General features: G+C 33.8%; 1 protein-coding gene across 1 annotated transcript in view; it reads left to right on the plus strand.

Annotated features, from left to right (window-relative positions):
* Positions 1-21,741, plus strand: part of Nbeal1 (neurobeachin like 1) — a 195,151-nt gene that overhangs the window by 96,774 nt on the left and 76,636 nt on the right. Inside the window, exons 18-28 of the mRNA XM_026405354.2 lie at positions 325-410; positions 6,625-6,714; positions 7,741-7,909; positions 8,498-8,631; positions 9,100-9,259; positions 9,366-9,468; positions 10,352-10,508; positions 12,657-12,815; positions 14,857-15,016; positions 18,218-18,306; positions 21,032-21,604. Coding sequence (XP_026261139.2) covers positions 325-410; positions 6,625-6,714; positions 7,741-7,909; positions 8,498-8,631; positions 9,100-9,259; positions 9,366-9,468; positions 10,352-10,508; positions 12,657-12,815; positions 14,857-15,016; positions 18,218-18,306; positions 21,032-21,604 — 1,880 coding nt within the window. The remainder of the gene's footprint in view (positions 1-324; positions 411-6,624; positions 6,715-7,740; positions 7,910-8,497; positions 8,632-9,099; positions 9,260-9,365; positions 9,469-10,351; positions 10,509-12,656; positions 12,816-14,856; positions 15,017-18,217; positions 18,307-21,031; positions 21,605-21,741) is intronic.

Genomic DNA, 21,741 nt, shown 5'->3' on the forward strand with positions numbered 1-21,741 from the left:
TAATTCCAGCAGCTTGGGAGGTTGAGGCAGGAGGATTTCAAGTTCAAAGCCAGCCTCAGCAACTTAGCAAGGCCCTAAGCAAATTAGTGAGACCCTGTCTCAAAATTAAAAATAATAGGGGCAGGGGATGTCAGTTAGTCATTAAGTGCCCCTGGGTTCAATCCCCAGTACCAAACCAAACCAAACAGAAGAATATTTTAGCTAGTATGGTTTAGTGTATTATTTGTGTAGCTTAAAACACTTTAAATTTTGTTTTGATAACACAGAACCAAGGAGACTATAAATATTCAATGATATGTATGTATGTGTATAAATAATTTTCAGGTCCAAATTGTTTAAGCCCTTGGAAATGTCAAGAGAATGACATGGCCGACCTGCCTGGTAACATCCTTCTTCACTACACAGCAAAGGTTAGAGCAAATGCATGGACTGTCCATCTAGTTATAACTCTGTTGTGAACTAAGATTCTTTTTTATTCCTTTAGTCATTTCAATTGATAATTGAGATGGAGGGGCTTTAATTGCCAGTTTTTGAATTATGAATTTTTCAAAGAAAGATGAGAAGTAGCAAACATTAAGGACACTTCCAGTTAGAGTTCAAATGTTATCATTATGTCATTAGTGTAAATGGAAATAGTTGTAGTTGGAATTTGTACTAATGAACTGAATTCAGTAAATGAACCAGATTGAACATGTGTTCACCTAAACTTTCTGGAAGGAGAGATGAAACAGAAAGGTGCTCAAACTTTGGTATTTTTAAAAAAGCATGATTCAGCAAAAGAGGGAGAGAAGAATGAAGGGAAAAAAGAAATGTTTACTAAAGGAGAAAAAAGAAACTTACTATATGCCTGTCATCTTTTTTCCTTCAAGGACTTATCTAGTGAAAGTACTTGAAGTCAGCAAGGACAGAGGGACGGAAGACAAAAGTTAGAACTGGGAGTAAAGAAAAGGGAGAAGTATTATAAACATCAGTTGTGTTCATTATATTAAATATTATGTTGACTCAGAGATGCTTTGGTAGTGGGAGATTATATGTTATAGCAATCTGGTATATAATCATAATTTATTACTTTTGAATGTGTATTTGTTATATCTGACCTAATAAAATGAACTTTTTGTTTTCATTTTTTCTTTATTAAATTTTTTTATTCTAATTTGTTATACATGATGGCAAAATGCAATTCATTTCATATTACACATATAGGGCACAATTTTTCAAGTCACTGTATGCAAAGTATTTTCACACCATTTGTGTCTTTTTTTTTTTAAACATCCATCTTTTAGTTGTAGTTGGGCACAGTACCTTTATTTTATTTATTTTTATGTGGTGCTGAGGATCAAACCCAGATCCCTGCACGTGCTAGCACTGCTCAGCACTCCACCACTGAGCCACAACCCCAACCCATCATTCATGTCTTCATACATGTACTTAGGGTAGTTGTGTCTAACTCATTCCACCATCAGTCCTACCCCCTACTCCCTTCCCCCTTATTCCCCTCCCTCCCCTTTACCTACCCTATCTAAATTTTCTCCATTCCTCCCATGTTCCTTCCCATCGCCATTATGAGTCAGCATCCTCATATCAAAGAAAACATTCAGCGTTTGGTTTTTTGGGATTGGCTTACTTCACTTAGCATTATATTCTCCAACTTCATTCCTGCAAATGCCATGATTTTATTTTCTTTTAATGCTGAGTAATATTCCATTGTGTATATATACCAAATTTTCCCTATCCATTCATTTACTGAAGGGCATCTGGGTTGGTTCCACAATTTAGCTATTGTGAATTGTGCTGCTATAAACACTGATATGACTGTATCCCTGTAGTAGGCTGTTTTTAAGTCCTTTGGATATAAACCGAAGACTGGGATAGCCAGGTCAAATGGTGGTTCCATTCCAAGTTTTCCATGGAATATCCATACTGCTTTCCAGATTGGCGGCATCAATTTGCAGTTCCATCAGCAATGTATGAGTGTTCTTTTCCCCCACATCCTTGCCAACACTTATTGTTGACTGTATTCTTGATAGCTGCCATTCTGACTGGTGTGAGATGAAATCTTTTTTAGTAGTTTTTATTTGATTTCTTTAATTGCTAGAGATGTTGAACATTTTTTCATATATTTGTTGATAGATTGTATATTCTCTTCTGAGAAGTGTCTGTTCAGTTCCTTGGCCCATTTATTGATTGGGTAATTTGTTTTCTTGGTGTTAAGGTTTTTGGGTGCTTTATATATCTTAGAGATTAGTGCTGTATCTGATGGGCTTGTGGTAAAATTTGGTCCCTTTCTGTAGGCTCTCTACTCACCTCACTGATTGTTTATTTTGCTGAAAAGAAGCTTTTTAGCTTGAATCCATCTCATTTATTGATTGAGATTTGGGCCTACTTTTTCTTCCATTAGGTGCAAGGTCTCTGGTTTAATTCCTAGGTCCTTGATCTACTTTGAGTTGAGTTTTGTGCATGGTGAGGGAGAGAGATTTATTTTGTTACATGTGGATTTCCAGTTTTCCCAGCACCATTTGTTGAAGTGGCTATCTTTTCTCCAATGTATGTTTTTGGTACCTTTGTTTAATATAAGATAACTGTAGTTATTAGGGTTAGTGTCTGTGTCCTCTATTCTGTACCATTGGTCTACAGGTCTATTTTGGTGCCAATACCATGCTGTTTCTGTTACTATTGCTCTGCAGTATAATTTAAGTTCTGGAATAGTAATGCCACCAGCTTCACTCTTCTTGCTATGGATTGCTTTAACTATTCTGGGTCTGTTATATTTTTCCAGATAAATTTCATGATTGCTTTTTCTATTTCTAAGAGGGATGTCATTGGGATTTTGATTGGGATTGCATTGAATCTGTATAGTGCTTTTGATAATATGGTCATTTTGACAATATTATTTCTGCCTATCCAAGAACAAGGAGATCTTTCCATTTTCTAAGCTAGTCTTTAATTTCTTTCTTTAGTTATATAGTTTTCATTGTAGAGGTCTTTCACCTCTTTCATTCAGATGATTCCCAAGTATTGTATTTATTTTTTTTTTGAGGCTATTATAAATGGGGTGGTTTTCCTAGTTTCTCTTTCTGAGGATTTGTCACTGATGTACAGAAATGCCTTTGGCAACTTTTTATTTTGAAAAATTTTAAGCCTACAGAAAAGTCAAAATAATAGTAAAGTGATATGCAGTATTCTGTACATGTAAATTCACCAGTTATTAACATTTTGCCGTACTTTCTGGCTATCTCAAATCATTTGTGAAAGGAAATTAACATAGCTGTCAGGCCGGATGAGGTGGTGCTTGCCTGTAATCCCAACAGCTCTGGAGGCTGAAATCGGAGGATTGTAAATTAAGGATCAGCCTCAGCAATTTATGGAGGCCCTTAGTGAGACCCTGTCTCAAAATAAAAAATAAAGATTATAAAAAAGGGAGGCTGGGAATATAGCTCAGTGGTAAAGTGCCTCTGGGTTAAATCTCAGAACCTAAAATAACAATAACAAACATAGCTATCAAAACTTCATCCCTAATATTTCTATATAACCATTTACCAACATGAGAAACTGATCCATAATTTCATATATGACTCTATATTCAATTTGTCCTAAAATATTTATTAGTATTTAAAAAATTACCTTGGACCCTTTCGAGGTCCTTGCATTGTGTTGGTTATGACATTTCTTGAGTTTTGTATCTTCTGTTTGCTTTTCATTTTACCAATGATATATATTTGTTTACCCAGCTACACTTTTAAAATAATTTTGAACTTACTAATTTAAGGTATTATGGAATTGTTGGAATCGTTCAGTAGGCATCAGTGTTTTCATTTTTGTCCTCTTTTGCAGGGGTTTTTGTCATTTATTTATTCACAATTTTATACTATTCAAAGTTAAATTTTCAATTTTATATATTTTTAAAAAATAGCTATTACCTTGTTTTTTCCCCAAGAAATGCAATATGACTGATAGCATAATAAGTAAAACAGTTTACTGAAGGAGTGTTTTTCCAAAATTGTGGTATATCATGATACAAGGATTCTATGGTTAAATAAATTTGTAGAGCTGTTGTATTCTTTATAACCCTCTTAGAAAATTTGAGAAAGTTTAAAAATCCTACCTCCGCCCCAAAAACCCTTTCATTTAGTTTTGTCTTTTATTTCCTAAGTCGTTTGAACATAAAACATTTTTTAAAATAACTCAGTTATTAACAAAATGACAGTTTGCTAAAAGCGGCTGTATGGAATTGTTCAGTAGTCATCAGTGTTTTCATTTTTGCTCTCTTTTGCAGGGGATGTTTAGTCATTTATTTGTTCACAATTGATTGTCTTTTCTTTGACACTCAATAAACTGACAAGAATTGTGAAAATTCTTAGGAAACAAAGAGGAATACCTTAAGGCTTAAGTCTAGCTTTTACGAATCTTGCTATCTAAAGTGAGATAAATATGTAAAAAAGTGTAATATAATTTTTTAGCTATCATTCATTATGTGTTTATAGTATATTAACTACTATACTGTTTGACTTAATCTTCACAAAAGCCCTGAGATGTTTATAGTATTATCTGTATCTTTTCTAAGCTTTCTTTTTTGTTAGGCTCAGTAAAGATAAGTATATTGACTAGCTTCATAATTCTAGTGAACGATAATGCAAAATTTACAACCCAGTCTGATCAGTGCATATCTTGAACCATTATACAGTATTTCTGTGTTGCAGTTCTGTACAAAATGTAGCGTGTATACAAGCAGGGAATAGTTTGTTCTTCTAGGGAGATTGGAGTTGTATCTTAAAAGGCAGGATTAAAGAGGAATTCACAGTGAGCAGCATCTACAAAGGCAAAGATTATAAAACGGGGTTTTACATGTATGTATCTGAGCAGGGGAAGATATGTCAGGAAATGAGTTTAGAGAGGAAGTAGAGACCAGATTATAGCAAACCTTGTATGCCAGGTTAAGGGGTTTACACAGAAGAGTAGAATGTTAAGGTTTGCATTTTAGAAAAATGTTCTTGAACTACAGTACAAAAGTTGGATTGGAGAGGTAAGAGACTGCAGGCAGTCATACCATTAGGAGATTACCGTGTTAAGAGAGGTCACATGTAAAGAGTGCTCAAAGAAGCAGCTGGAAGAAGACATTTCTGCTCTGAGATTGACGTAGACTGCTAAATATTCTTTTTTAAATTAAATTTTCTCAGTTTCCTTAAGAGGAAAGCAATAGCTATATCATGTATGTTCTTTTTTTTGGGAATGGGAATCAAATGCAAAGATGTTTCATTACTTGAATATTCAGATTTAGTGTGAAGTTACATGACTTCATGAAAGGAAGTTAAATGGTTTTTAATAACTTTTTGAATTACAGATTAAATTCTTACTCTGAATTAAATCAGAATTGTGTCTTTAATATACAGGTAAATAGTGTTTTATGGCCACAATTGGATTTTCATATAATCAAATAAAATATATTCTTTTGTGATTTCTCTCACTTTTTTTTTTCTTTTGCTACCAGGGATTGAACTCGGGGGCATTCAACCACTGAGCCACAACCCCAGCCTATTTTGTATTTTGTTTAGAGACAGGGTCTCACTGAGTTGCTAAGCGCCTCACCATTGCAGAGGCTGGCTTTGAACTTGAAATCCTCCTGTTTTAGCCTTCGTAGCTGCTGGGATTACAGGCATATGCCACCACACCCTGCTCTATCTCAGATTTGAATCATACATTTCTTATGTATTATGAAATTGTGCCTAGGAAAGTAGTAATGGGATTAAAATATTGATTTTTTTTTTTTTTAGTACTGAAGACTGATCCCCAGCATGCTATACCACTGAGCTACATCCCCAGCCCTTTTTATTTATTATTTTTGAACAAGTTCTCACTAAATTGCCCAGGCTGGCCTTAAGCTGGCAGTCTTCCTGCCTCAGCCTCCCAAGCAGCTGAGATTACAGGCATGCACCACCATGTCCAGCTGATTTTTTTTAAAGTCATAAGTCTGTTTGCATATATTGATTTAAAAAAAAAATTTAAACTCAAGTGATTGAGGAGTTAGTTCATTAATCATTTGATAAGACTCAGTGACCTGATTTTGATAAGTAAATGCTTTTTAAATTATTTTTTAGTAGTTAATAGACATTCATTTTATTTGTTTATTTTTATGTGGTGCTGAGGATCAAACCCAGTGCCTCACACATGCTAGGCAGGCATTCTACCACTGAGCCACAATCCTAGCCTTATAAGTAAGTGCTTTAAGATGTAGTCCCTGATTCTTTAAGAGACATTCAGAGAACAGTAATATTAAAACTCAGATGGGCCAAGTGTGGTGGCATACACCTGTAATATAGTCTGCTTAGGAGATGAAAGCAGGAGAATCACAAATTTATGGCCACCCTGAGAATATAGCAAGATGTTATGTAAAGATTTTAAAGAAAGGTGGAGATGTAGCTCAGTGCTTGCCAAGCATGTATGAGACCCTGGGTTCAAAACCCTGGTCCTTGGAGGTGGGGGGATAAAGGGATAAAGGGATAAAGAAAGAAAATTAAATGGTAGGCACCTTCTCGTTGTTTATCTTTTAAAATGGTGGTGTAATGTTTCTTATATGGTTAAAGTTAAATTTTGTTCTAATTTTTGTTTTATATTTTCTTTTATTCTTAGGCTTGCAAAAATTCAATCTGCCTTGATTTATCTACTAATTGTTTGCATGGAAGATTAACAGGAAACAAAGTAGTGAACTGGGATATTAAGGTAAATTAATAATAAATGATGGGCAACGTAGTATAATCTAAGTAAGTTTAAGTTTAATGATCCTTTTAAAGGCTTTTTTTTGGGGGGGGTACTGGGGATTTAACCCAAGCAATTTGCCAATGAGCCATATCTGTGTCCCTTTTTTATTTTTGAGACAATCTCACTAAGTTGCTTAGGCCTTGCTCAGTTGCTGAGGCTGACATTGAATTTGCCATCCCCTGGGATTACAGGTGTGTGCCACCACCATGCCCTGCAAGATTTTATCTTATAAACATCTCCAGATTGATTTAAGTAATAGGTGTCAGTTAAAATGTTATACAAATGTACAGTTTGAAGGATAAATAAGTAGCTTAATGACTATAGCAGTGGAATATCTGGTTCACAGGAAACATATTTACCTTTATAAACTCTTCCATGAGTATAACAATCTCTATAAGTATGCTATTTTAGTGTATTAAGATATTTAATACCTTGGGGCTGGGGTTGTGGCTCAGTGGTAGAGAGCTCACCTAGGACATGTGAGGCCTTGGGTTCAATCCTCAGCACCACATAAAAATACATAAATAAATAAATAAAAATAAAATAAAGGTATCATATCCAACTTCAACTAAAAAAATATATTTAATCCCTAAAATTGTATGGTATATAATCTTCCTAGAGATTTCATTGATTATCTCTTTTCTATTAGACACCTGCTCTCACCAGGGATCCCTCAATTTAGACTATCCTATATATTAGTGACAAATTGTAACTTTTTTTTTTTCTAAAGAGAGATTGAGAGAGGAGAGAGAGAGAGAGAGAGAGAATTTTTGATATTTATTTTTTAGTTCTTGGCAGACACAACATCTTTGTTGGTATGTGGTGCTGAGGATCGAACCCGGGCCGCATGCATGCCAGGCAAGCGCGCTACCACTTGAGCCACATCCCCAGCCCAACAAATTGTAACTTTATATATGCTATGTACATACCGAATGACACCTTTGTTCTTGTTTTATAAGACTAAGAAATTATGACTTTTCTTTTCAGGACATCATCAACTGCATAGGTGGATTAAATGTACTCTTTCCTTTATTGGAACAAATAAGCCACTTTAGTGAAGGACCAATTCCTGAAGGAATGGATGAAAGCATAGTTCCTGAATTGATAACACCTGTAGAGGGAGATTGTATGTTACTGACTTCCACAAAAGCATCAGGTATTAAGATGATGTTAACACAAAGTGGTCATTGAAAAATTTGAGAATTAATGGAAAAATAAATACCAGTATTAGAAAAAAACTTAATAATTTATAAAAGTAGCAGCTGCCTAATTTTACTAATAAAGTTCGGGAAATTTATAATACTTTGGTCAAACAGTTAAGGTGGTGATTTTACTCTGATGATCCTTATATTATTCTCTTAGTATACTGTGAAAAATACTATATCATTAAATTCGTGGTAGAGAAAATATTTACATATACATGTACATATACAACATGCTATTGCTGCTTTTTTTTATTTCATTGTACAAATCACCTTTGGAAGCAAACTTTTTTTTTGTTTTGTTTTGTTTTAATTTTCAATGGATCTTTTGTTTTATTTATTTATATGTGGTGCTGAGGATCGAACCCAGGGCCTCACTTATGCCAGGCAAGTGTTCTACCTCTGAGCACAACTCCAGCCTGGAAGCAAACTTTTGAACTAAATTTCTTTTTTGTTACAGTATGCATTATGATATGGAGAATAGAAAATGGAAATTAAAGTGATGAATTATGATAATTAATGACATGTTCTCATTTCCATAGAGTCAAGACTAGAGAAAAATCTGGTTGCAACATTTATCTTGATTATAAAGCACTTTATTCAGAGACATCCCATCAACCAGGATAATCTTATTCACTCCCATGGAGTTGCAACTCTTGGTGCCTTACTTCAGAAGGTAAGCCAATCTAACATGGGGTTGATACAGCTGATGACTATAATTAGCAGTTGGTGTTGGGATTCTGTACTTCCTACTAAATAAATACATTACTAAAGATTGTAGTGTTACATTTTCAAATTATATTAATGAATCAGGTTTGTTTCAGCGGCACCTTTTAAAAACCTTTATGGAATTGCATTATACAAGAGGTACTTATTTATATAACAGTCTATAATCTTTGAAGTATATGGCTTTGTTGTCTTTATTATTTGGAATGTTTGAGAAATATAAGACTATTTTAAGAATATGACATTAGAAAAATGTGTTCTAGTGTTACATCAGAAAAACTGAGTTGTTTATATTTTATATCCTAGGTTTAAAAATTTTTACATTTTAGTAGATATTCCAAATTATTGATTTAAAATTATAATTCAATAGTAGCTATTTAAATTGAATTTTATGGAACCCTTTTCTGTTTGGTTTCAGGTACCAGGCACCTTAATGGATGTCAATGTATTGATGGCAATTCAATTACTAATTGAACAGGTATCATTAGAGAAAAATATGCCACTCCTGCAACAAATGTATCAGTATTTACTCTTTGACTTCCGTATTTGGAATCGAGGAGATTTTCCCTTTCGAATTGGTGAGAGCAGGCTATTTGATAAAATTTTGTAGCTATTTTAGAAATTTATAACTATGTCTGTGATTATTATAGATAACATCATTTACAAGTGAAATTTCTATTTTAGGTCATATACAATATCTTTCAACCATCATTAAAGATAGCAGGAGAATTTTCCGAAAGAAATATGGTGTGCAGTTTCTCCTTGATACACTTAGGATTTATTATGGGTATGACAGTCTTGATCCTTCCTTAGGTTGTTATATTTTTATTCTGCTACTTGACTGGAATGGGTAGATTTTCTCACTACCAGTGATTTTAATATCCTTTAACTTCAGAGAAGCAGGATAGTTTGGAGGTTAAAAGGATGAATAATCGATCTACATATATCAGTTTTGAATATTGGTTTCACTAATTGTGTAGCTTTAGGCAGATAACCCAAATTTTCTGTGCTTGAGGTTTCTTCCCCTGTGAAAAATAAAACCTCTGCCAGGCGTGGTGGTGCACACCTGTAATCTGGAGGCCGAGGCAGGAGGATCTCAATTTCAAAGCCAACCTCAGTAATTTAGTAAGACTGCAAGCAACTTAGCAAGACCCAGTCTCAAAATAAAACCCAAAAAGGGTTGGGGATGTGTCTCAGTGGTTAATCCCTGGTATCCCCTTCCCTCTAAAACAAACAAACTAAAACCTTCCTATGGTGATTTACATTAGTAACACAAGTTACTAATGTAAAAAGCACATACAATTCTGTGTATTACATAGTGTTGTATAAATGTAAGCTGTTTTAATATTTTTAATTTTGTCACTAAAACACTACAAAAGATTTTCCTTAAAAAGAAAAACAAGGGCCTGGGGTTGTGGCTCAGTGGTAGAGTGCTTGCCTGGCATGTGTGAGGCCCTGGGTTCAATCCTCAGTGCCACATATAAATAAACAAAAAATCCACTGGCAACTAAAAAATATTAAAAAAAGAAAAAGAAAAACAAGCCAAAATTACCATGAATTATAATAATTATGTGGAAAGGTCTCTTTTTAAACTAAGAATTCTTTCATATGAAATGTACAAAAGTGTTACAAGTTAAATTTTCAATTATTCTTCTGTTTTTCTCTTTTAGGAGTAGTTGTAAATGTAATGAGCTATCTCTTGATGACATTCGAACAATAAGGACATCTTTGTATGGACTAATTAAATATTTTCTATGCAAGGGTGGAACTCATGAAGAGATACAAAGCATAATGTGTTACATAGCTGCTACTAATGAAGAAGAACAGGTATTAAGCCAGGGATCTAATCTAATCTTTCTTTTCAATATTTAAGTTGCTCTCTCATCTTGTCAACTTACATATTTCCTTAATTATTTCAAGAATAAGATTATGTAATGTCACATACAATATTACATAATTAAATAACTGACTTTTATTTACTATCTGAAACTTTAATAAGTAGATGATATTGTAATTTAGTGTTTTATTTAGCTCAAAAGTGTAAAATGTGGAAATACAGGCTTTATCTGGCAATTCTGAAGTCTGTTTTCATGGTCTACATGGTGTATGTGTATCATCAAATTTACTGGGTGGTTTTCTTTTTTTTTGGTACCAGGGATTGAACCCAGGGGCACCTAACCACGGAGCCACATTCCCAGTCTTCTTTTATATTAGAGACAGGGTCTCACTGAGTTGCTCAGGGCCTCAATTAAGTTGCTGAGGCTGGGTTTGAACTCATCGTCCTCCTGCTTCAGCCTCCCGAGTCACTGGGATCACAGTGTGTGCCACCATGCCTGGCTGCTGGGTAGATTTTTTTTTTTCCACATAGATAACTTTAAAAAAATTTTTTTAGATATACATGACAGTGGAATGTATTTTTGGTAGAATGTACATATGTGAAGTATAACTTATTCTATTAGACTGAGTAGATTTTTAACATGAATATAAAGATAAGTTCATAAACATGTTGCATAAGAAATAAATTATAAATATTTATCTGTTTTCAAAATACTCCTACATATACTATCTTGTTTAATCCTCAGAACTATCCTTTAAAGTAGTAGTTCTTAGCTTCTAGTCCCTTACATACTTTAACCGGGAGGCTTGTTAGACATGTAGGTGCAAGCTAGATGTGGTTGTGTGGGCTTGTAGTCCCAGGTACTGCAAGGCTGAGATAGGAGGGTCTCTTGAGCCTAGAAGTTCAATACTAACCTGGGCAACATAGCGAGATCCATGTCTGAAAAATAAGTGAAAGACATGTAAATACTATCTACTACTGATTCAACTACAAAATTAAGCCCTCCAGGTTCTTCTAGAGCACATGGTAAAATTTGAGACTCTTCTCATTTATACTTTTGAAAATGTATATTCAAAGAGATTATATGACAATTTAAAAAGTCACACAGCTAATATACCTGGAACTAGAATCCAAATATTTTCTGAATTCCAGTGTTTATTTTTTAGTATATGACCAATACCTTAAATTTGAGTAACCTTAATTTATGTTCCCTAAAGTACTTTGCTTCTGAATGTAAGTTTATTGAGTCAGTGGTTACATGACTTCATAATTGGTATTACGCAGATGTTTTCCTACAAGATTGGACTTGAAAATTTTTTCATTATTCAGAGTGATGAACAGTTATACTTAATGGTAGCTGTGTCTGATTCATGAACAGTGATAGTTTTTTGGTCAATTCAGTCAAGAGTTATTTTGTCAAAACTTACTGTGTATACAGAATAATATTAGACATTGCAGTTAATTTAATGATGAATGAATTATTGTTCTTATTTTTAAGCCTCATGGGGGCAGGAGGCAGTAAAAGTTTACCAAATACCTATGAAGCAGAGACATATATGTTAATATCTAATACAGAGATCTGTGAGAAAGATAACATATGTAAATCCTGGGAGGATTTCACAGAAAAGCTTTAAGGACGAGATGCCTTTTCAAATGGACAAAATGGGATATGTGATATATGGTTTTAAGAGGTGTTGAAAGGTTAAGAATTCACCGTGCACTGGGAATAGAAAAGCACAGAGGTCAAGGTGTGGTTAAATGAATGGCCAGAGAATTAAGAGAGGTGAAAGGCCAACTTGGTTGTGACCAGGAGGAAGGAGATGGAGCCACATCAAAAGATGACTTTGTTTTTGTTTATTTTTCATTGACACAATAAAATATCTGATGGTTGGCATTTTATAAAGTTAAAAAAAAAGGTGTCAGATATGTATAGCAAGAGGATGTGCAAGAGAAAATGGAATAAGCCAACAGCGTATGTCCAGAGTAAAGCAAGGCTGGTTCAGAACATATCAGACAGTGCAGTTGAGCTCAAGCATTAGGGTGTGTAGAATTGAATTAAACAACTACTCATGGTTTATGACTTAACTTGTTCTTGTATACATAGAGATGGTACTCTTTTGTTTTTTTACCTTCAAAAGCTCTTGGGAATTTTGGATGTACTCTTCAGTCTCCTGTGTACCAGCCCAACTAGAGGTCAGCTTTTCTTGCTGCTGTTTGAACCAGGAAATGCTGACATACTTTATGCCTTGCTGTTAAATCAGAAGTACTCTGACAGACTAAGAGAAATCATTTTTAAGGTACAAACATTTGTAAGCATCTGTTTATTTGGTAGTATTTGTGAGAATGGGGATTTGATTGCAACATAGCCATTTTATGACTGTAAGTTCTTTTTCATATCTTTTTCTAATTTTAAGTTTCTCTTATTTTAATAGATATATTTCATGTTACTTGTTTGCATATTTAAAAAACAATTATATTGGGAGGCTAAGGCAGGAGGATTGCGAGTTCAAAGCTAGCCTCAGCAATGGTGATACGCTAAGTAATTCAGTGAGACTCTGTCTCTAAATAAAATACAAAATAGGGCTGGGGATGTGGCTTACTGGTCAAGTGCCTCTAAGTTCAATCCCTGGTATCCCTTGCCAAAGGAAAAAAAAATTATGTTTTGAACTGTGGATATAAATACCTGGTAGAGTACTTGCTTAGCACATATGAGACCAGCAATTTGATCCCCTTAACCATAAGATCAAAGCAAAACAAAAACAAACAGAAACATACCTAAACTATTTAATAAATTATCTCAGTGGAGATAATTGTCAGCCATCCTCAATATAAAACTTCTCATGTCTTCTCTAAGTAGAGTGAGTCTGGGTAGGCAATTCAGAACATTTTAACAGTTTATAATACTTACTTCATATGGTACCCATGGTTGTGTCAGGCACTAAGCAGTTTTATTATATTAGCTTCCTTAATCCTTGCAACAATTTAGGAAGAAGGTATTATATGTATTTCCATTTTACTGGTGAAGAAACTGAAGTCAGAGAGGTTAGTAACTTATCAAAGGACATAGGATATATTTTATTAAGCTGTCCACAGTATCCAAAACTTTGAACTTTGGCCGAAACCATCTACTCCACCTTTTTGTAAACTAAAAAATAACAGGGGTCAGTCATAAATACCACCACAATGCATTTTTTTTAATTCTCTTGTTCATTATACTTAATTGCTTGGTGGCAGTTGTTTGTTCATATTTAGAGTTACATTATGAATTCTACTTACAGGATTATGTTTGGATTGCCTATGTTTGAAATCCTTAAATTTTAGTAAACAAGGGTACAGTAAAGGCAATCAGAAACAGCCTCTATTCAAGCTGCTTTTTTAAAAATTATTTTTTCTTTTAATTTTTTTAGTTGTCAATAGACTTTTATTTTATTTATTTATATGCAGTGCTGAGAATCAAGCTCAAGGCCTCACGTGTGCTAGGTAAGCACTCTACCACTAAGCCACAACTCCAGGCCATGAAGCTGCTTTTTAAAGCATCTGTCCTCACTAGGGTTCCTGTATAGAGAATGTTATTCCTTTATAGAAATGTTATTTTTTTACTCCTCCATACACCCCAGTACTGAGGATTGAATTCAGAGGCACTCTTCCACTGAGGTACATCCACAGCCTATTTTATTTTGAGACAGGATCACTTTAGATTGCTGAGACTCGCCTCAAATTGGCAATCTGCTTGCCTCAGCTTCTCAAATAGCTGGGATTACAGACATTTGTCACCATATCTGGCTAAATTATATTTTTCCAAAAACAGTCTTACAGAGATTGTTCATGATATGCAGCCAGAATGATCCATTCATATAAGATGATAAACCTCTCTTGGAAAATGTTGACCTCCACTTAGAAATATGGTGCAAATTCAGTGCCCCATGTTAGCATATGGGTTTGTTTACTTCATAAATATTTTCTCATTTTTGAAAATTATTTTTATACCTGTTACATAGACTACTAGATTGATTCAGAGGTGTCTTGTTCCTCTTATTAGCTACATGTATACATGTTTTTCATTTGACATGTTTGAACTAAAATTTCAAACATAATAATCGCTCATATGCAAATGTATTTCAGTCCAGTTAATTCCTAAGTTCATTTTTTAAATAATAGCTTAATAAGGAAGTGTCTCTCTTTTTTAGCACTCAGGTGTTTTCTTATACTTAATATTATAACACATTGGATTTTGATGCTCCAAAATCCAATGTGTTGTAATATTTTATTCAGTATTAACTTGTGACAAATTGTTTAAGTTCTCTATACTGAGAAGAATATATTACTTGTTTTGACCAGGTTATGGAACAAATGTTGAAATGCACAAATGTTTATGAACGTAGTAAACAACGTATTCGACTTAGAGAAGTTGGATACTCAGGATTGGGACTCCTCCTTAATGAAGCATCAATTAATACTTCTCTCATTAAAAACCTTACCAATCAAATCATAAATACAGGTATGACTAAGGCTAATAATACTAATACATTTAAGAAACAGTTTTTCCTGAAAGACTTTTTTTACTTCTTTTCTAAGATTGCTTTTTAAATTAATCTGTTGTTTGATTCAGCAGGGCCATTCCTAGCTACTAAGTCTCTACAATTTTGTTGTTATGGACTCCCCAGGACATATAGCATATTGCCTTACTTTGTAAATGTGTATTGACTGAGAGATCAAACTAATAACTGGGTCCTCATTAAAAGAAAAGGACATTAGAGAAAAGTATATACAAAATATTCTTTTTTTTGCTGGTTGCAGTGGTGCATGCCTGTAATCCCAGTGACTGGGAGGCTGAGGCTGCAGGGTCACAAGTTCAAAGCCAGCCTCAGCAAAGGTGTAAAGCCCTAAGCAACTTAGTGAGACCCTGTCTCAAGATACAAAATAAAAAGGGATAGAGAGAGAAGATGGGAGGGGAGGGGAGGGGGGATAGTAGAGGATAGGAAAGGTAGCAGAATACAACAGTTACTAATATGGCATTATGTAAAAATTTGGATGTGTAACCTATGTGATTCTGCAATCTGTATTTGGGGTAAAAATGGGAGTTCATAACCCACTTGAATCTAACGTATGAAATATGATATGTTAAGAGCATTATAATGTTTTGAACAACCAATACAAAAAAATAAAAAATAAAAAGGGAGGGGATGTAGCTCAATGGTGAAATGCCCCTGGGTTCAATCCACACACACAAAAAAGGTTCTTAAAAGCAAAATGAAAATTAATTTCAGGTGTTCTTTTTTTGTTGGTTTTCTTTTTAGGTATACATGACACTAGGGTTTTGTTTTTTTTTTTTTTAGTATTTTATAGACAGTAGGGTTTTTGTTTTTAGTATTTTATAGTTATTTTGTCCATTCTCACTACTTACTTACATTTTTTTCTTACATTTTGTTATGCATAAAATAAACATTTTTAAATTTTTTATTAGTTCTAATCAATTATACATGATAGCAGAAAGCTTTTTAATTCATTGTACATAAATGGAAAACAACTTTTCATTTCTCTGGTTGTACATTATGTAGAGTCTCCCCACATGTGCAATTTACACATACCTAGGGTAATGATGTTCATAGTAGAAGATATTTTGACATATTAAACATACATGGTATAACTTATTCTAATTAGGATCCCCTTCTTGTGGTTTTACATGATGTAGAGTTTCACTGGTGCTGTATTCACATATGAATATAGTAAAGTTATGTCATTCATTCTACTGTTTTTCCTGTTCCCATCACCCCTCCCTTCCTTCATTCCCTTTCTCCAATCCAGTGAACTTCTATTCTCCCCTTACCTTCCATTGTCTGCTAGCATCTGCATATCAGAACATTTGGCCTTTGGATTCATAATTAGCTTATTTCACTTAGCATGATCGTCTCCAGATCCATCCATTTACTGGCAAGTCATAAAGTCATTCTTTTTTAGGGCTGAGTAATAGTCCATTGTGTATATATACTACATTTTCTTTATTCATTCATCTGTTGAAGTGCACCTAGGTTGGTTCCATAGCTTAGCTGTTGTGAATTGAGCTTCTATAAACATTGATGTGGCTGTGTTGTTGTAGTATGCTAATTTTAAGTCCTTTAGGTATATGCTGAGGAGTGGGATAACTGGATCAAACAGTGTTCCACTCCAGTTTTCTGAGGAATCTCCATACTGCTTTCCAGAGGGGTTGCACCAAATTTGCAGTACCACCAGCAATGAGTAGTGTACCTTTTTTTGCTACATCCTAGCCAACACTTATTGTTACTTGTATTTTTAATAATTGCCATTTTGACTAGAGTGAGATGAAATCTCAGTAGTTTTAATGTAAATTTATCTAAAAAGCCACATTCCCAGTCCTTGCTAGAAGTGTTGAATGTTTTTTCATATACTTGTTAACCATTCGTATTTCTTTTTCTATTAAGTGTCTATTGAGTTTCTTTGCCCACTTATTGATTGGGTTATTTGTTTTTGGGTGTTAAGTTTTTTTTATTTCTTTATATATCCTGAAGATTTATGCTCTAGCTGAGGTAAGATTGTACTCCAGAGCTATACTAACAAAAAACAGCATGATGTTAGCATGAAAGCGGACATGAAAACCAATGGAACAGAATAGAAGACACAGAGACAAACCCACATAAATAGTTATCTCTATTAGACAAAGGCGTTATAAGCATTGTCAAAAACATAAGCTCTTCAACAAATGTTGCTGGGACAACTGGAAATCCATATGTAGCAAAGTGAAATTGAACCCCTATCTCTCATCCTGCAAAAAACTCCACTCAAAGTGGATCAAAGACTTAAGACATTAGATCAGAAACCCTATATCTAATAGAAGATAGACCTAATATTCCATCATGTTGGCTTAAGAATTGACTTCCTCAATGAGACTCCTAAAGTGCAAGAAGTAAAATCAAGAATCAATAAGTGGGATAGTATTAAGCTAAAAAGCAATCAGGAGGGGCTGGGGTTGTCACTTAGTGGTAGAGTGCTTGCCTGGCACAGGTGAGGCTCTGGGTTCAATCCTTAGCACCACATAAAAATAAAGGCATTGTTGCTTTTGGTACCAAGGATTGAACCCAGGGCACTTAAACACTGAGCCACATCCCCAGTCCTTTTTTATATTTTATTTAGAAACAGGATCTCACTGAGTTGCTTATAGCCTTTCTAAGTTGCTCAGGCTGGCTTTGAACTTGAGATCCTCCTGCCTCAGCCTCCCCAGCCACTGGGATTATAGGTGTGCACCACTACGCCAGGCCAGATATCTTTTTTATATTTTAATTTTTTGTAATAAAGTTTTTTCAGTACTTACTATAAACTTGAATTTATGCCCAGTGCTGGGGAAGGGAGTTGAGTATGAGATAAGTTTCTTTGTCTTGTGATTTACAATTTCATTGATAAGACATGTCTGTAAGAAGATAAAAATAGTATTACAGCCATTCAGTATGGACAGTGTTTTCATGTTCAGGCAATTAAGAAAGGAACAGTAATTAAAGGTTGACTCAGGAGGGTGTCAAACAGTCTAAAACTTGGTTTTTTATTTTTGTTATTTTCTGGTAAAATTTGAATGTCTATAATTCTTTCTTGAAAATGAGACTATTACTTTAATATTTGTACAAATAATACCTACAGCTTTTTCTTTGACTGTCCAAGAAACTTAATTTTGTTTTTTTCCCCACCATAGATCCTGTTACTAATTTCAAAGATCTGTTATCTGTGGTTCATATATCTCACAGGACATATGTAAATGTCAGAGTGGTCCTCTGCAGAAAGGTTTGTAAACTTTCAAGATCTGTTTTAACAGTAACATCACCATACTGTGAAAAACTTTGGCATTGTGCATTTTGCAATAGATGAGAATTTTAATTTCACTAATTTTACAAATGATATTATTTTGTAAATATACAATTTCCTTCTTAAAGTGTATTAACTTCATGTGATCATAAGTAATCAGTATGAAAATTTGTTTTTTTAGTTATACAGGACTTCTGGAAATATTTCCTTTTCAGAGTCAAAAATTCATTATCAGAGAAGAGATTTAACAAGAACCTTCAATGATTGTGATGATTTTTAATTGATATACTGTATTTTAGGATTTCTAAATCTTTTCAACATTGCAGAAGTTTTTTTTTGTTGTTGTTTATAAATGTTTCAACAATGATTGTCTTGAGTACACATTTAACCTTTAGAGGTAGATATTGGGGGCTGGGGTTGTGGCTCAGTGGTAGAGCACTTGCCTAGCATGTGTGAGGCACTTGAGTTTGATTCTCAGCACCACATATAAATAAATAAAATAAAGGTCCATTGACAACTAAAAAATTATTTAAAAAATTAAAAAAGAGGTAGTTATCTTGTTCATCTCTTTCTGATTATAATCTTTTCTCCCCTCCACTGGTAACCCCTAACCAGTCTACTATTTGCTTTCTAATTATTATCTCCCAATTATGTGATAGTACTTTTTCTGTAGTTTTAACCAATGTATATATAGAAATGGATACTTGTCTTTTTGTTTTGTTTTGTTTTACTTATTTATTTTTTATGTGGTACTGAGGATCAAACACAGTGCCTCACGTATGCAAGGCAAGCACTCTGCCACTGAGCCACAACCCTAGCCCAAAATTTTGTCTTTTTTTTTAAAGAAATATTTCATTTAGTTGTAGATAGATGCAATACCTTTATTTTATTTATTTATTTTTATGTGGTGCTGAGGATTGAACCCAGTGTCTCATATGTGCTAGGCAAGCACTCTATTACTGAGCTACAGCCCTAGCCCTGGATATCTTTTCTTTAATAACTGTGTAGTTTTTCATTGTATGGTTCTTCTGTAGACTATCATCTCTTTCCTTATTGATATTTAAGGTGTTTCTTGTTTTTCCATATTATAAACTGATGTTAAGAACATCTTTTTTATGTCTCTTTGCTTATTTGTAATATTACATCTTAGGACATTCTCCATGGAACAGAATTGTTGTGTCATAGGGTATTCATATTTTATATTTTGATGGATTTCTACCCTATTGTCCTTCAAAACAACCTTACCACTTCCATTTCTACAGTGTGTGATGGTTACTCTTTCCCTTTATGCTCAATCCTAAGAATTTGAAATGTTTCATGTAAATTGGTTCTTTTGTTTCAGGATATGATTAGATAAAAAGAACTCTCAGTATAGCTTGGCTTATATCTATTATAAAATAGAAGTCATATTTTATGAAGTCTTTGAAGTTATAAAATCATGAAAAGTTTTTTTGCTAAGCAAAGCTTAATCTTAAAACATTTGTATTCTGTAGTAGAATAATGGTAACTTGATGACTGATGATATTAGTGAAGAGAGAAACTTCCCATGTAATGTGACTCATTGTTTTCTCTATCAACATATATTGGAACTTTTGTTTTTTTTTTGGTGGCACTATGGGTGAACCCAGGGGCACTTTACTGCTAAGCTATACTCCCAGCCTTCTTAATTTTTACTTTAAGTCAGGGTCTTGCTAAGTTGCTCAGACTAACCTTCAATTTGTGATTCCCCTCACTGAGCCTTCTGAGATGCTGGAATGTCCAAAGTATGTCACCACACCAAGATATTACTATTAATATTAAAATTCCTTTCAACATTATTCATATCCTGTGAAACTTGTCAAAATTAGAACTTCTGTTAAGAAAGATACTCAATCCTCTTTTCATCTATATAGAAGTTTATTGACTTTGTGATAAAAAATGCCTTAAAGATCGTCACTGAATTTCTGGCTGTTTTTTTTTTAAGAGCTTATTTTCATTCAAAAAAATTAAAATCAGTTAGATGGTAGAGATAATGCATATTGCTATGCCAGTGTGTACTGTTTAATCTCAACTAATGTCAGCTAACACATCCATCTTGTTGGAATTAAGTTTTTGGAATTAATGTTTAGTTTTTGTTTCATTTGTGTAATGTACTAACTGGAAAAAAAAAGTTTTCTCAGAAGCAATCACTTAGGGAAAAAAAAGAAAGTGAGATGAGAAAACATCATTCTTGGTATACACAGGTTCTGCGACAGAACCTGTGTGTCCTATTCACTCCCGTAAACCCTAAGCCTAAAAGTGTACTGTAACATTGTACTAGTCAATAATATTTGCTGAACATATGTAGTAGGCTCATGGAAAATATTTTGTTGAGAATATCACTTTATTTTTATATTTTACTTATACCATCATCCTGTTTATACTTTCTCTCTGAACAAGTCAGACTAGTAACAGGTATATTTTGGCATGTGGAGGATCATTTTAGTTTTCCTTTTTTATCTTTCACAAATGTTTTAGTACATCCCTACTTTGTACATGATTAATTGGATCTACAATGTCAGTTCTCCAAATAGTTTACAATCTGATTAAAAACATAATCTTTGAAAGTATATCCTTCTGCATTTTCCCATTAAATTACAATGTCATTAAAATAACTGAAAAGAGACTTTTTGATAAAAATTACTGTGTTCTTTTTGAAGAATTTTGTTTCTTAATTTCTTTGCAGATTTTACAGATTTTGCAGTCCCAGCCAGATGCAGCACATCAGATATCACAACAAGTGGGTTGGCAAGACACCCTAGTTAGACTTCTTTTAAAAGAAAATTTTGAGAATGGAAATTCTCTTCATAAACACAGAAGGGCTATTTTAATGAAAGAAAATAAAAATATGTCAACTGATGATATTAAGAGGAACTTCGATGAAAAGACAGATGAGGAAAAACTCAACTCTTTTGCTTCAGCTAGTGTGTCTTCAGATCAGTGGAGTTTGGAGGATAGACACTCTCTAGATTCAAATGCACCATTGTTTCAAGAAGATAGTTCTGTGGGAGAATTGTCTTTCAAGTCTGAGAATCAGGAAGAATTCTGGCATGGTAACCCTTCACATTTGAGTTTAGATCTCACTGGAGTTGATTCATGTGAACTGAGTGATAGTGGAAATCAAATGCCGGATAGCCTACCTAGCACGCCATCCCCAATAGAGTCTACTAAATCATTTTCTGTTCAGTCTGACAAAGAGAGTAGCATCACAAGTGATAATGGCTTTAATGATGACTTCTCTTTACTTGAAAGCCAAGAGGTAAAATTCCATATTTTTCCAAATGGTGTTTTTATTTTCATATGTCATTTATATACTTGTAATTCTTAGCATTGTGTTATCAATTATTAGCAATTTCATATTATGTTCATTTTATAAGTCTCATGATTTAAGGTTTA

This window comes from Urocitellus parryii, chromosome 1, assembly GCF_045843805.1.
Source record: "Urocitellus parryii isolate mUroPar1 chromosome 1, mUroPar1.hap1, whole genome shotgun sequence".
NCBI lineage: Eukaryota > Metazoa > Chordata > Mammalia > Rodentia > Sciuridae > Urocitellus > Urocitellus parryii.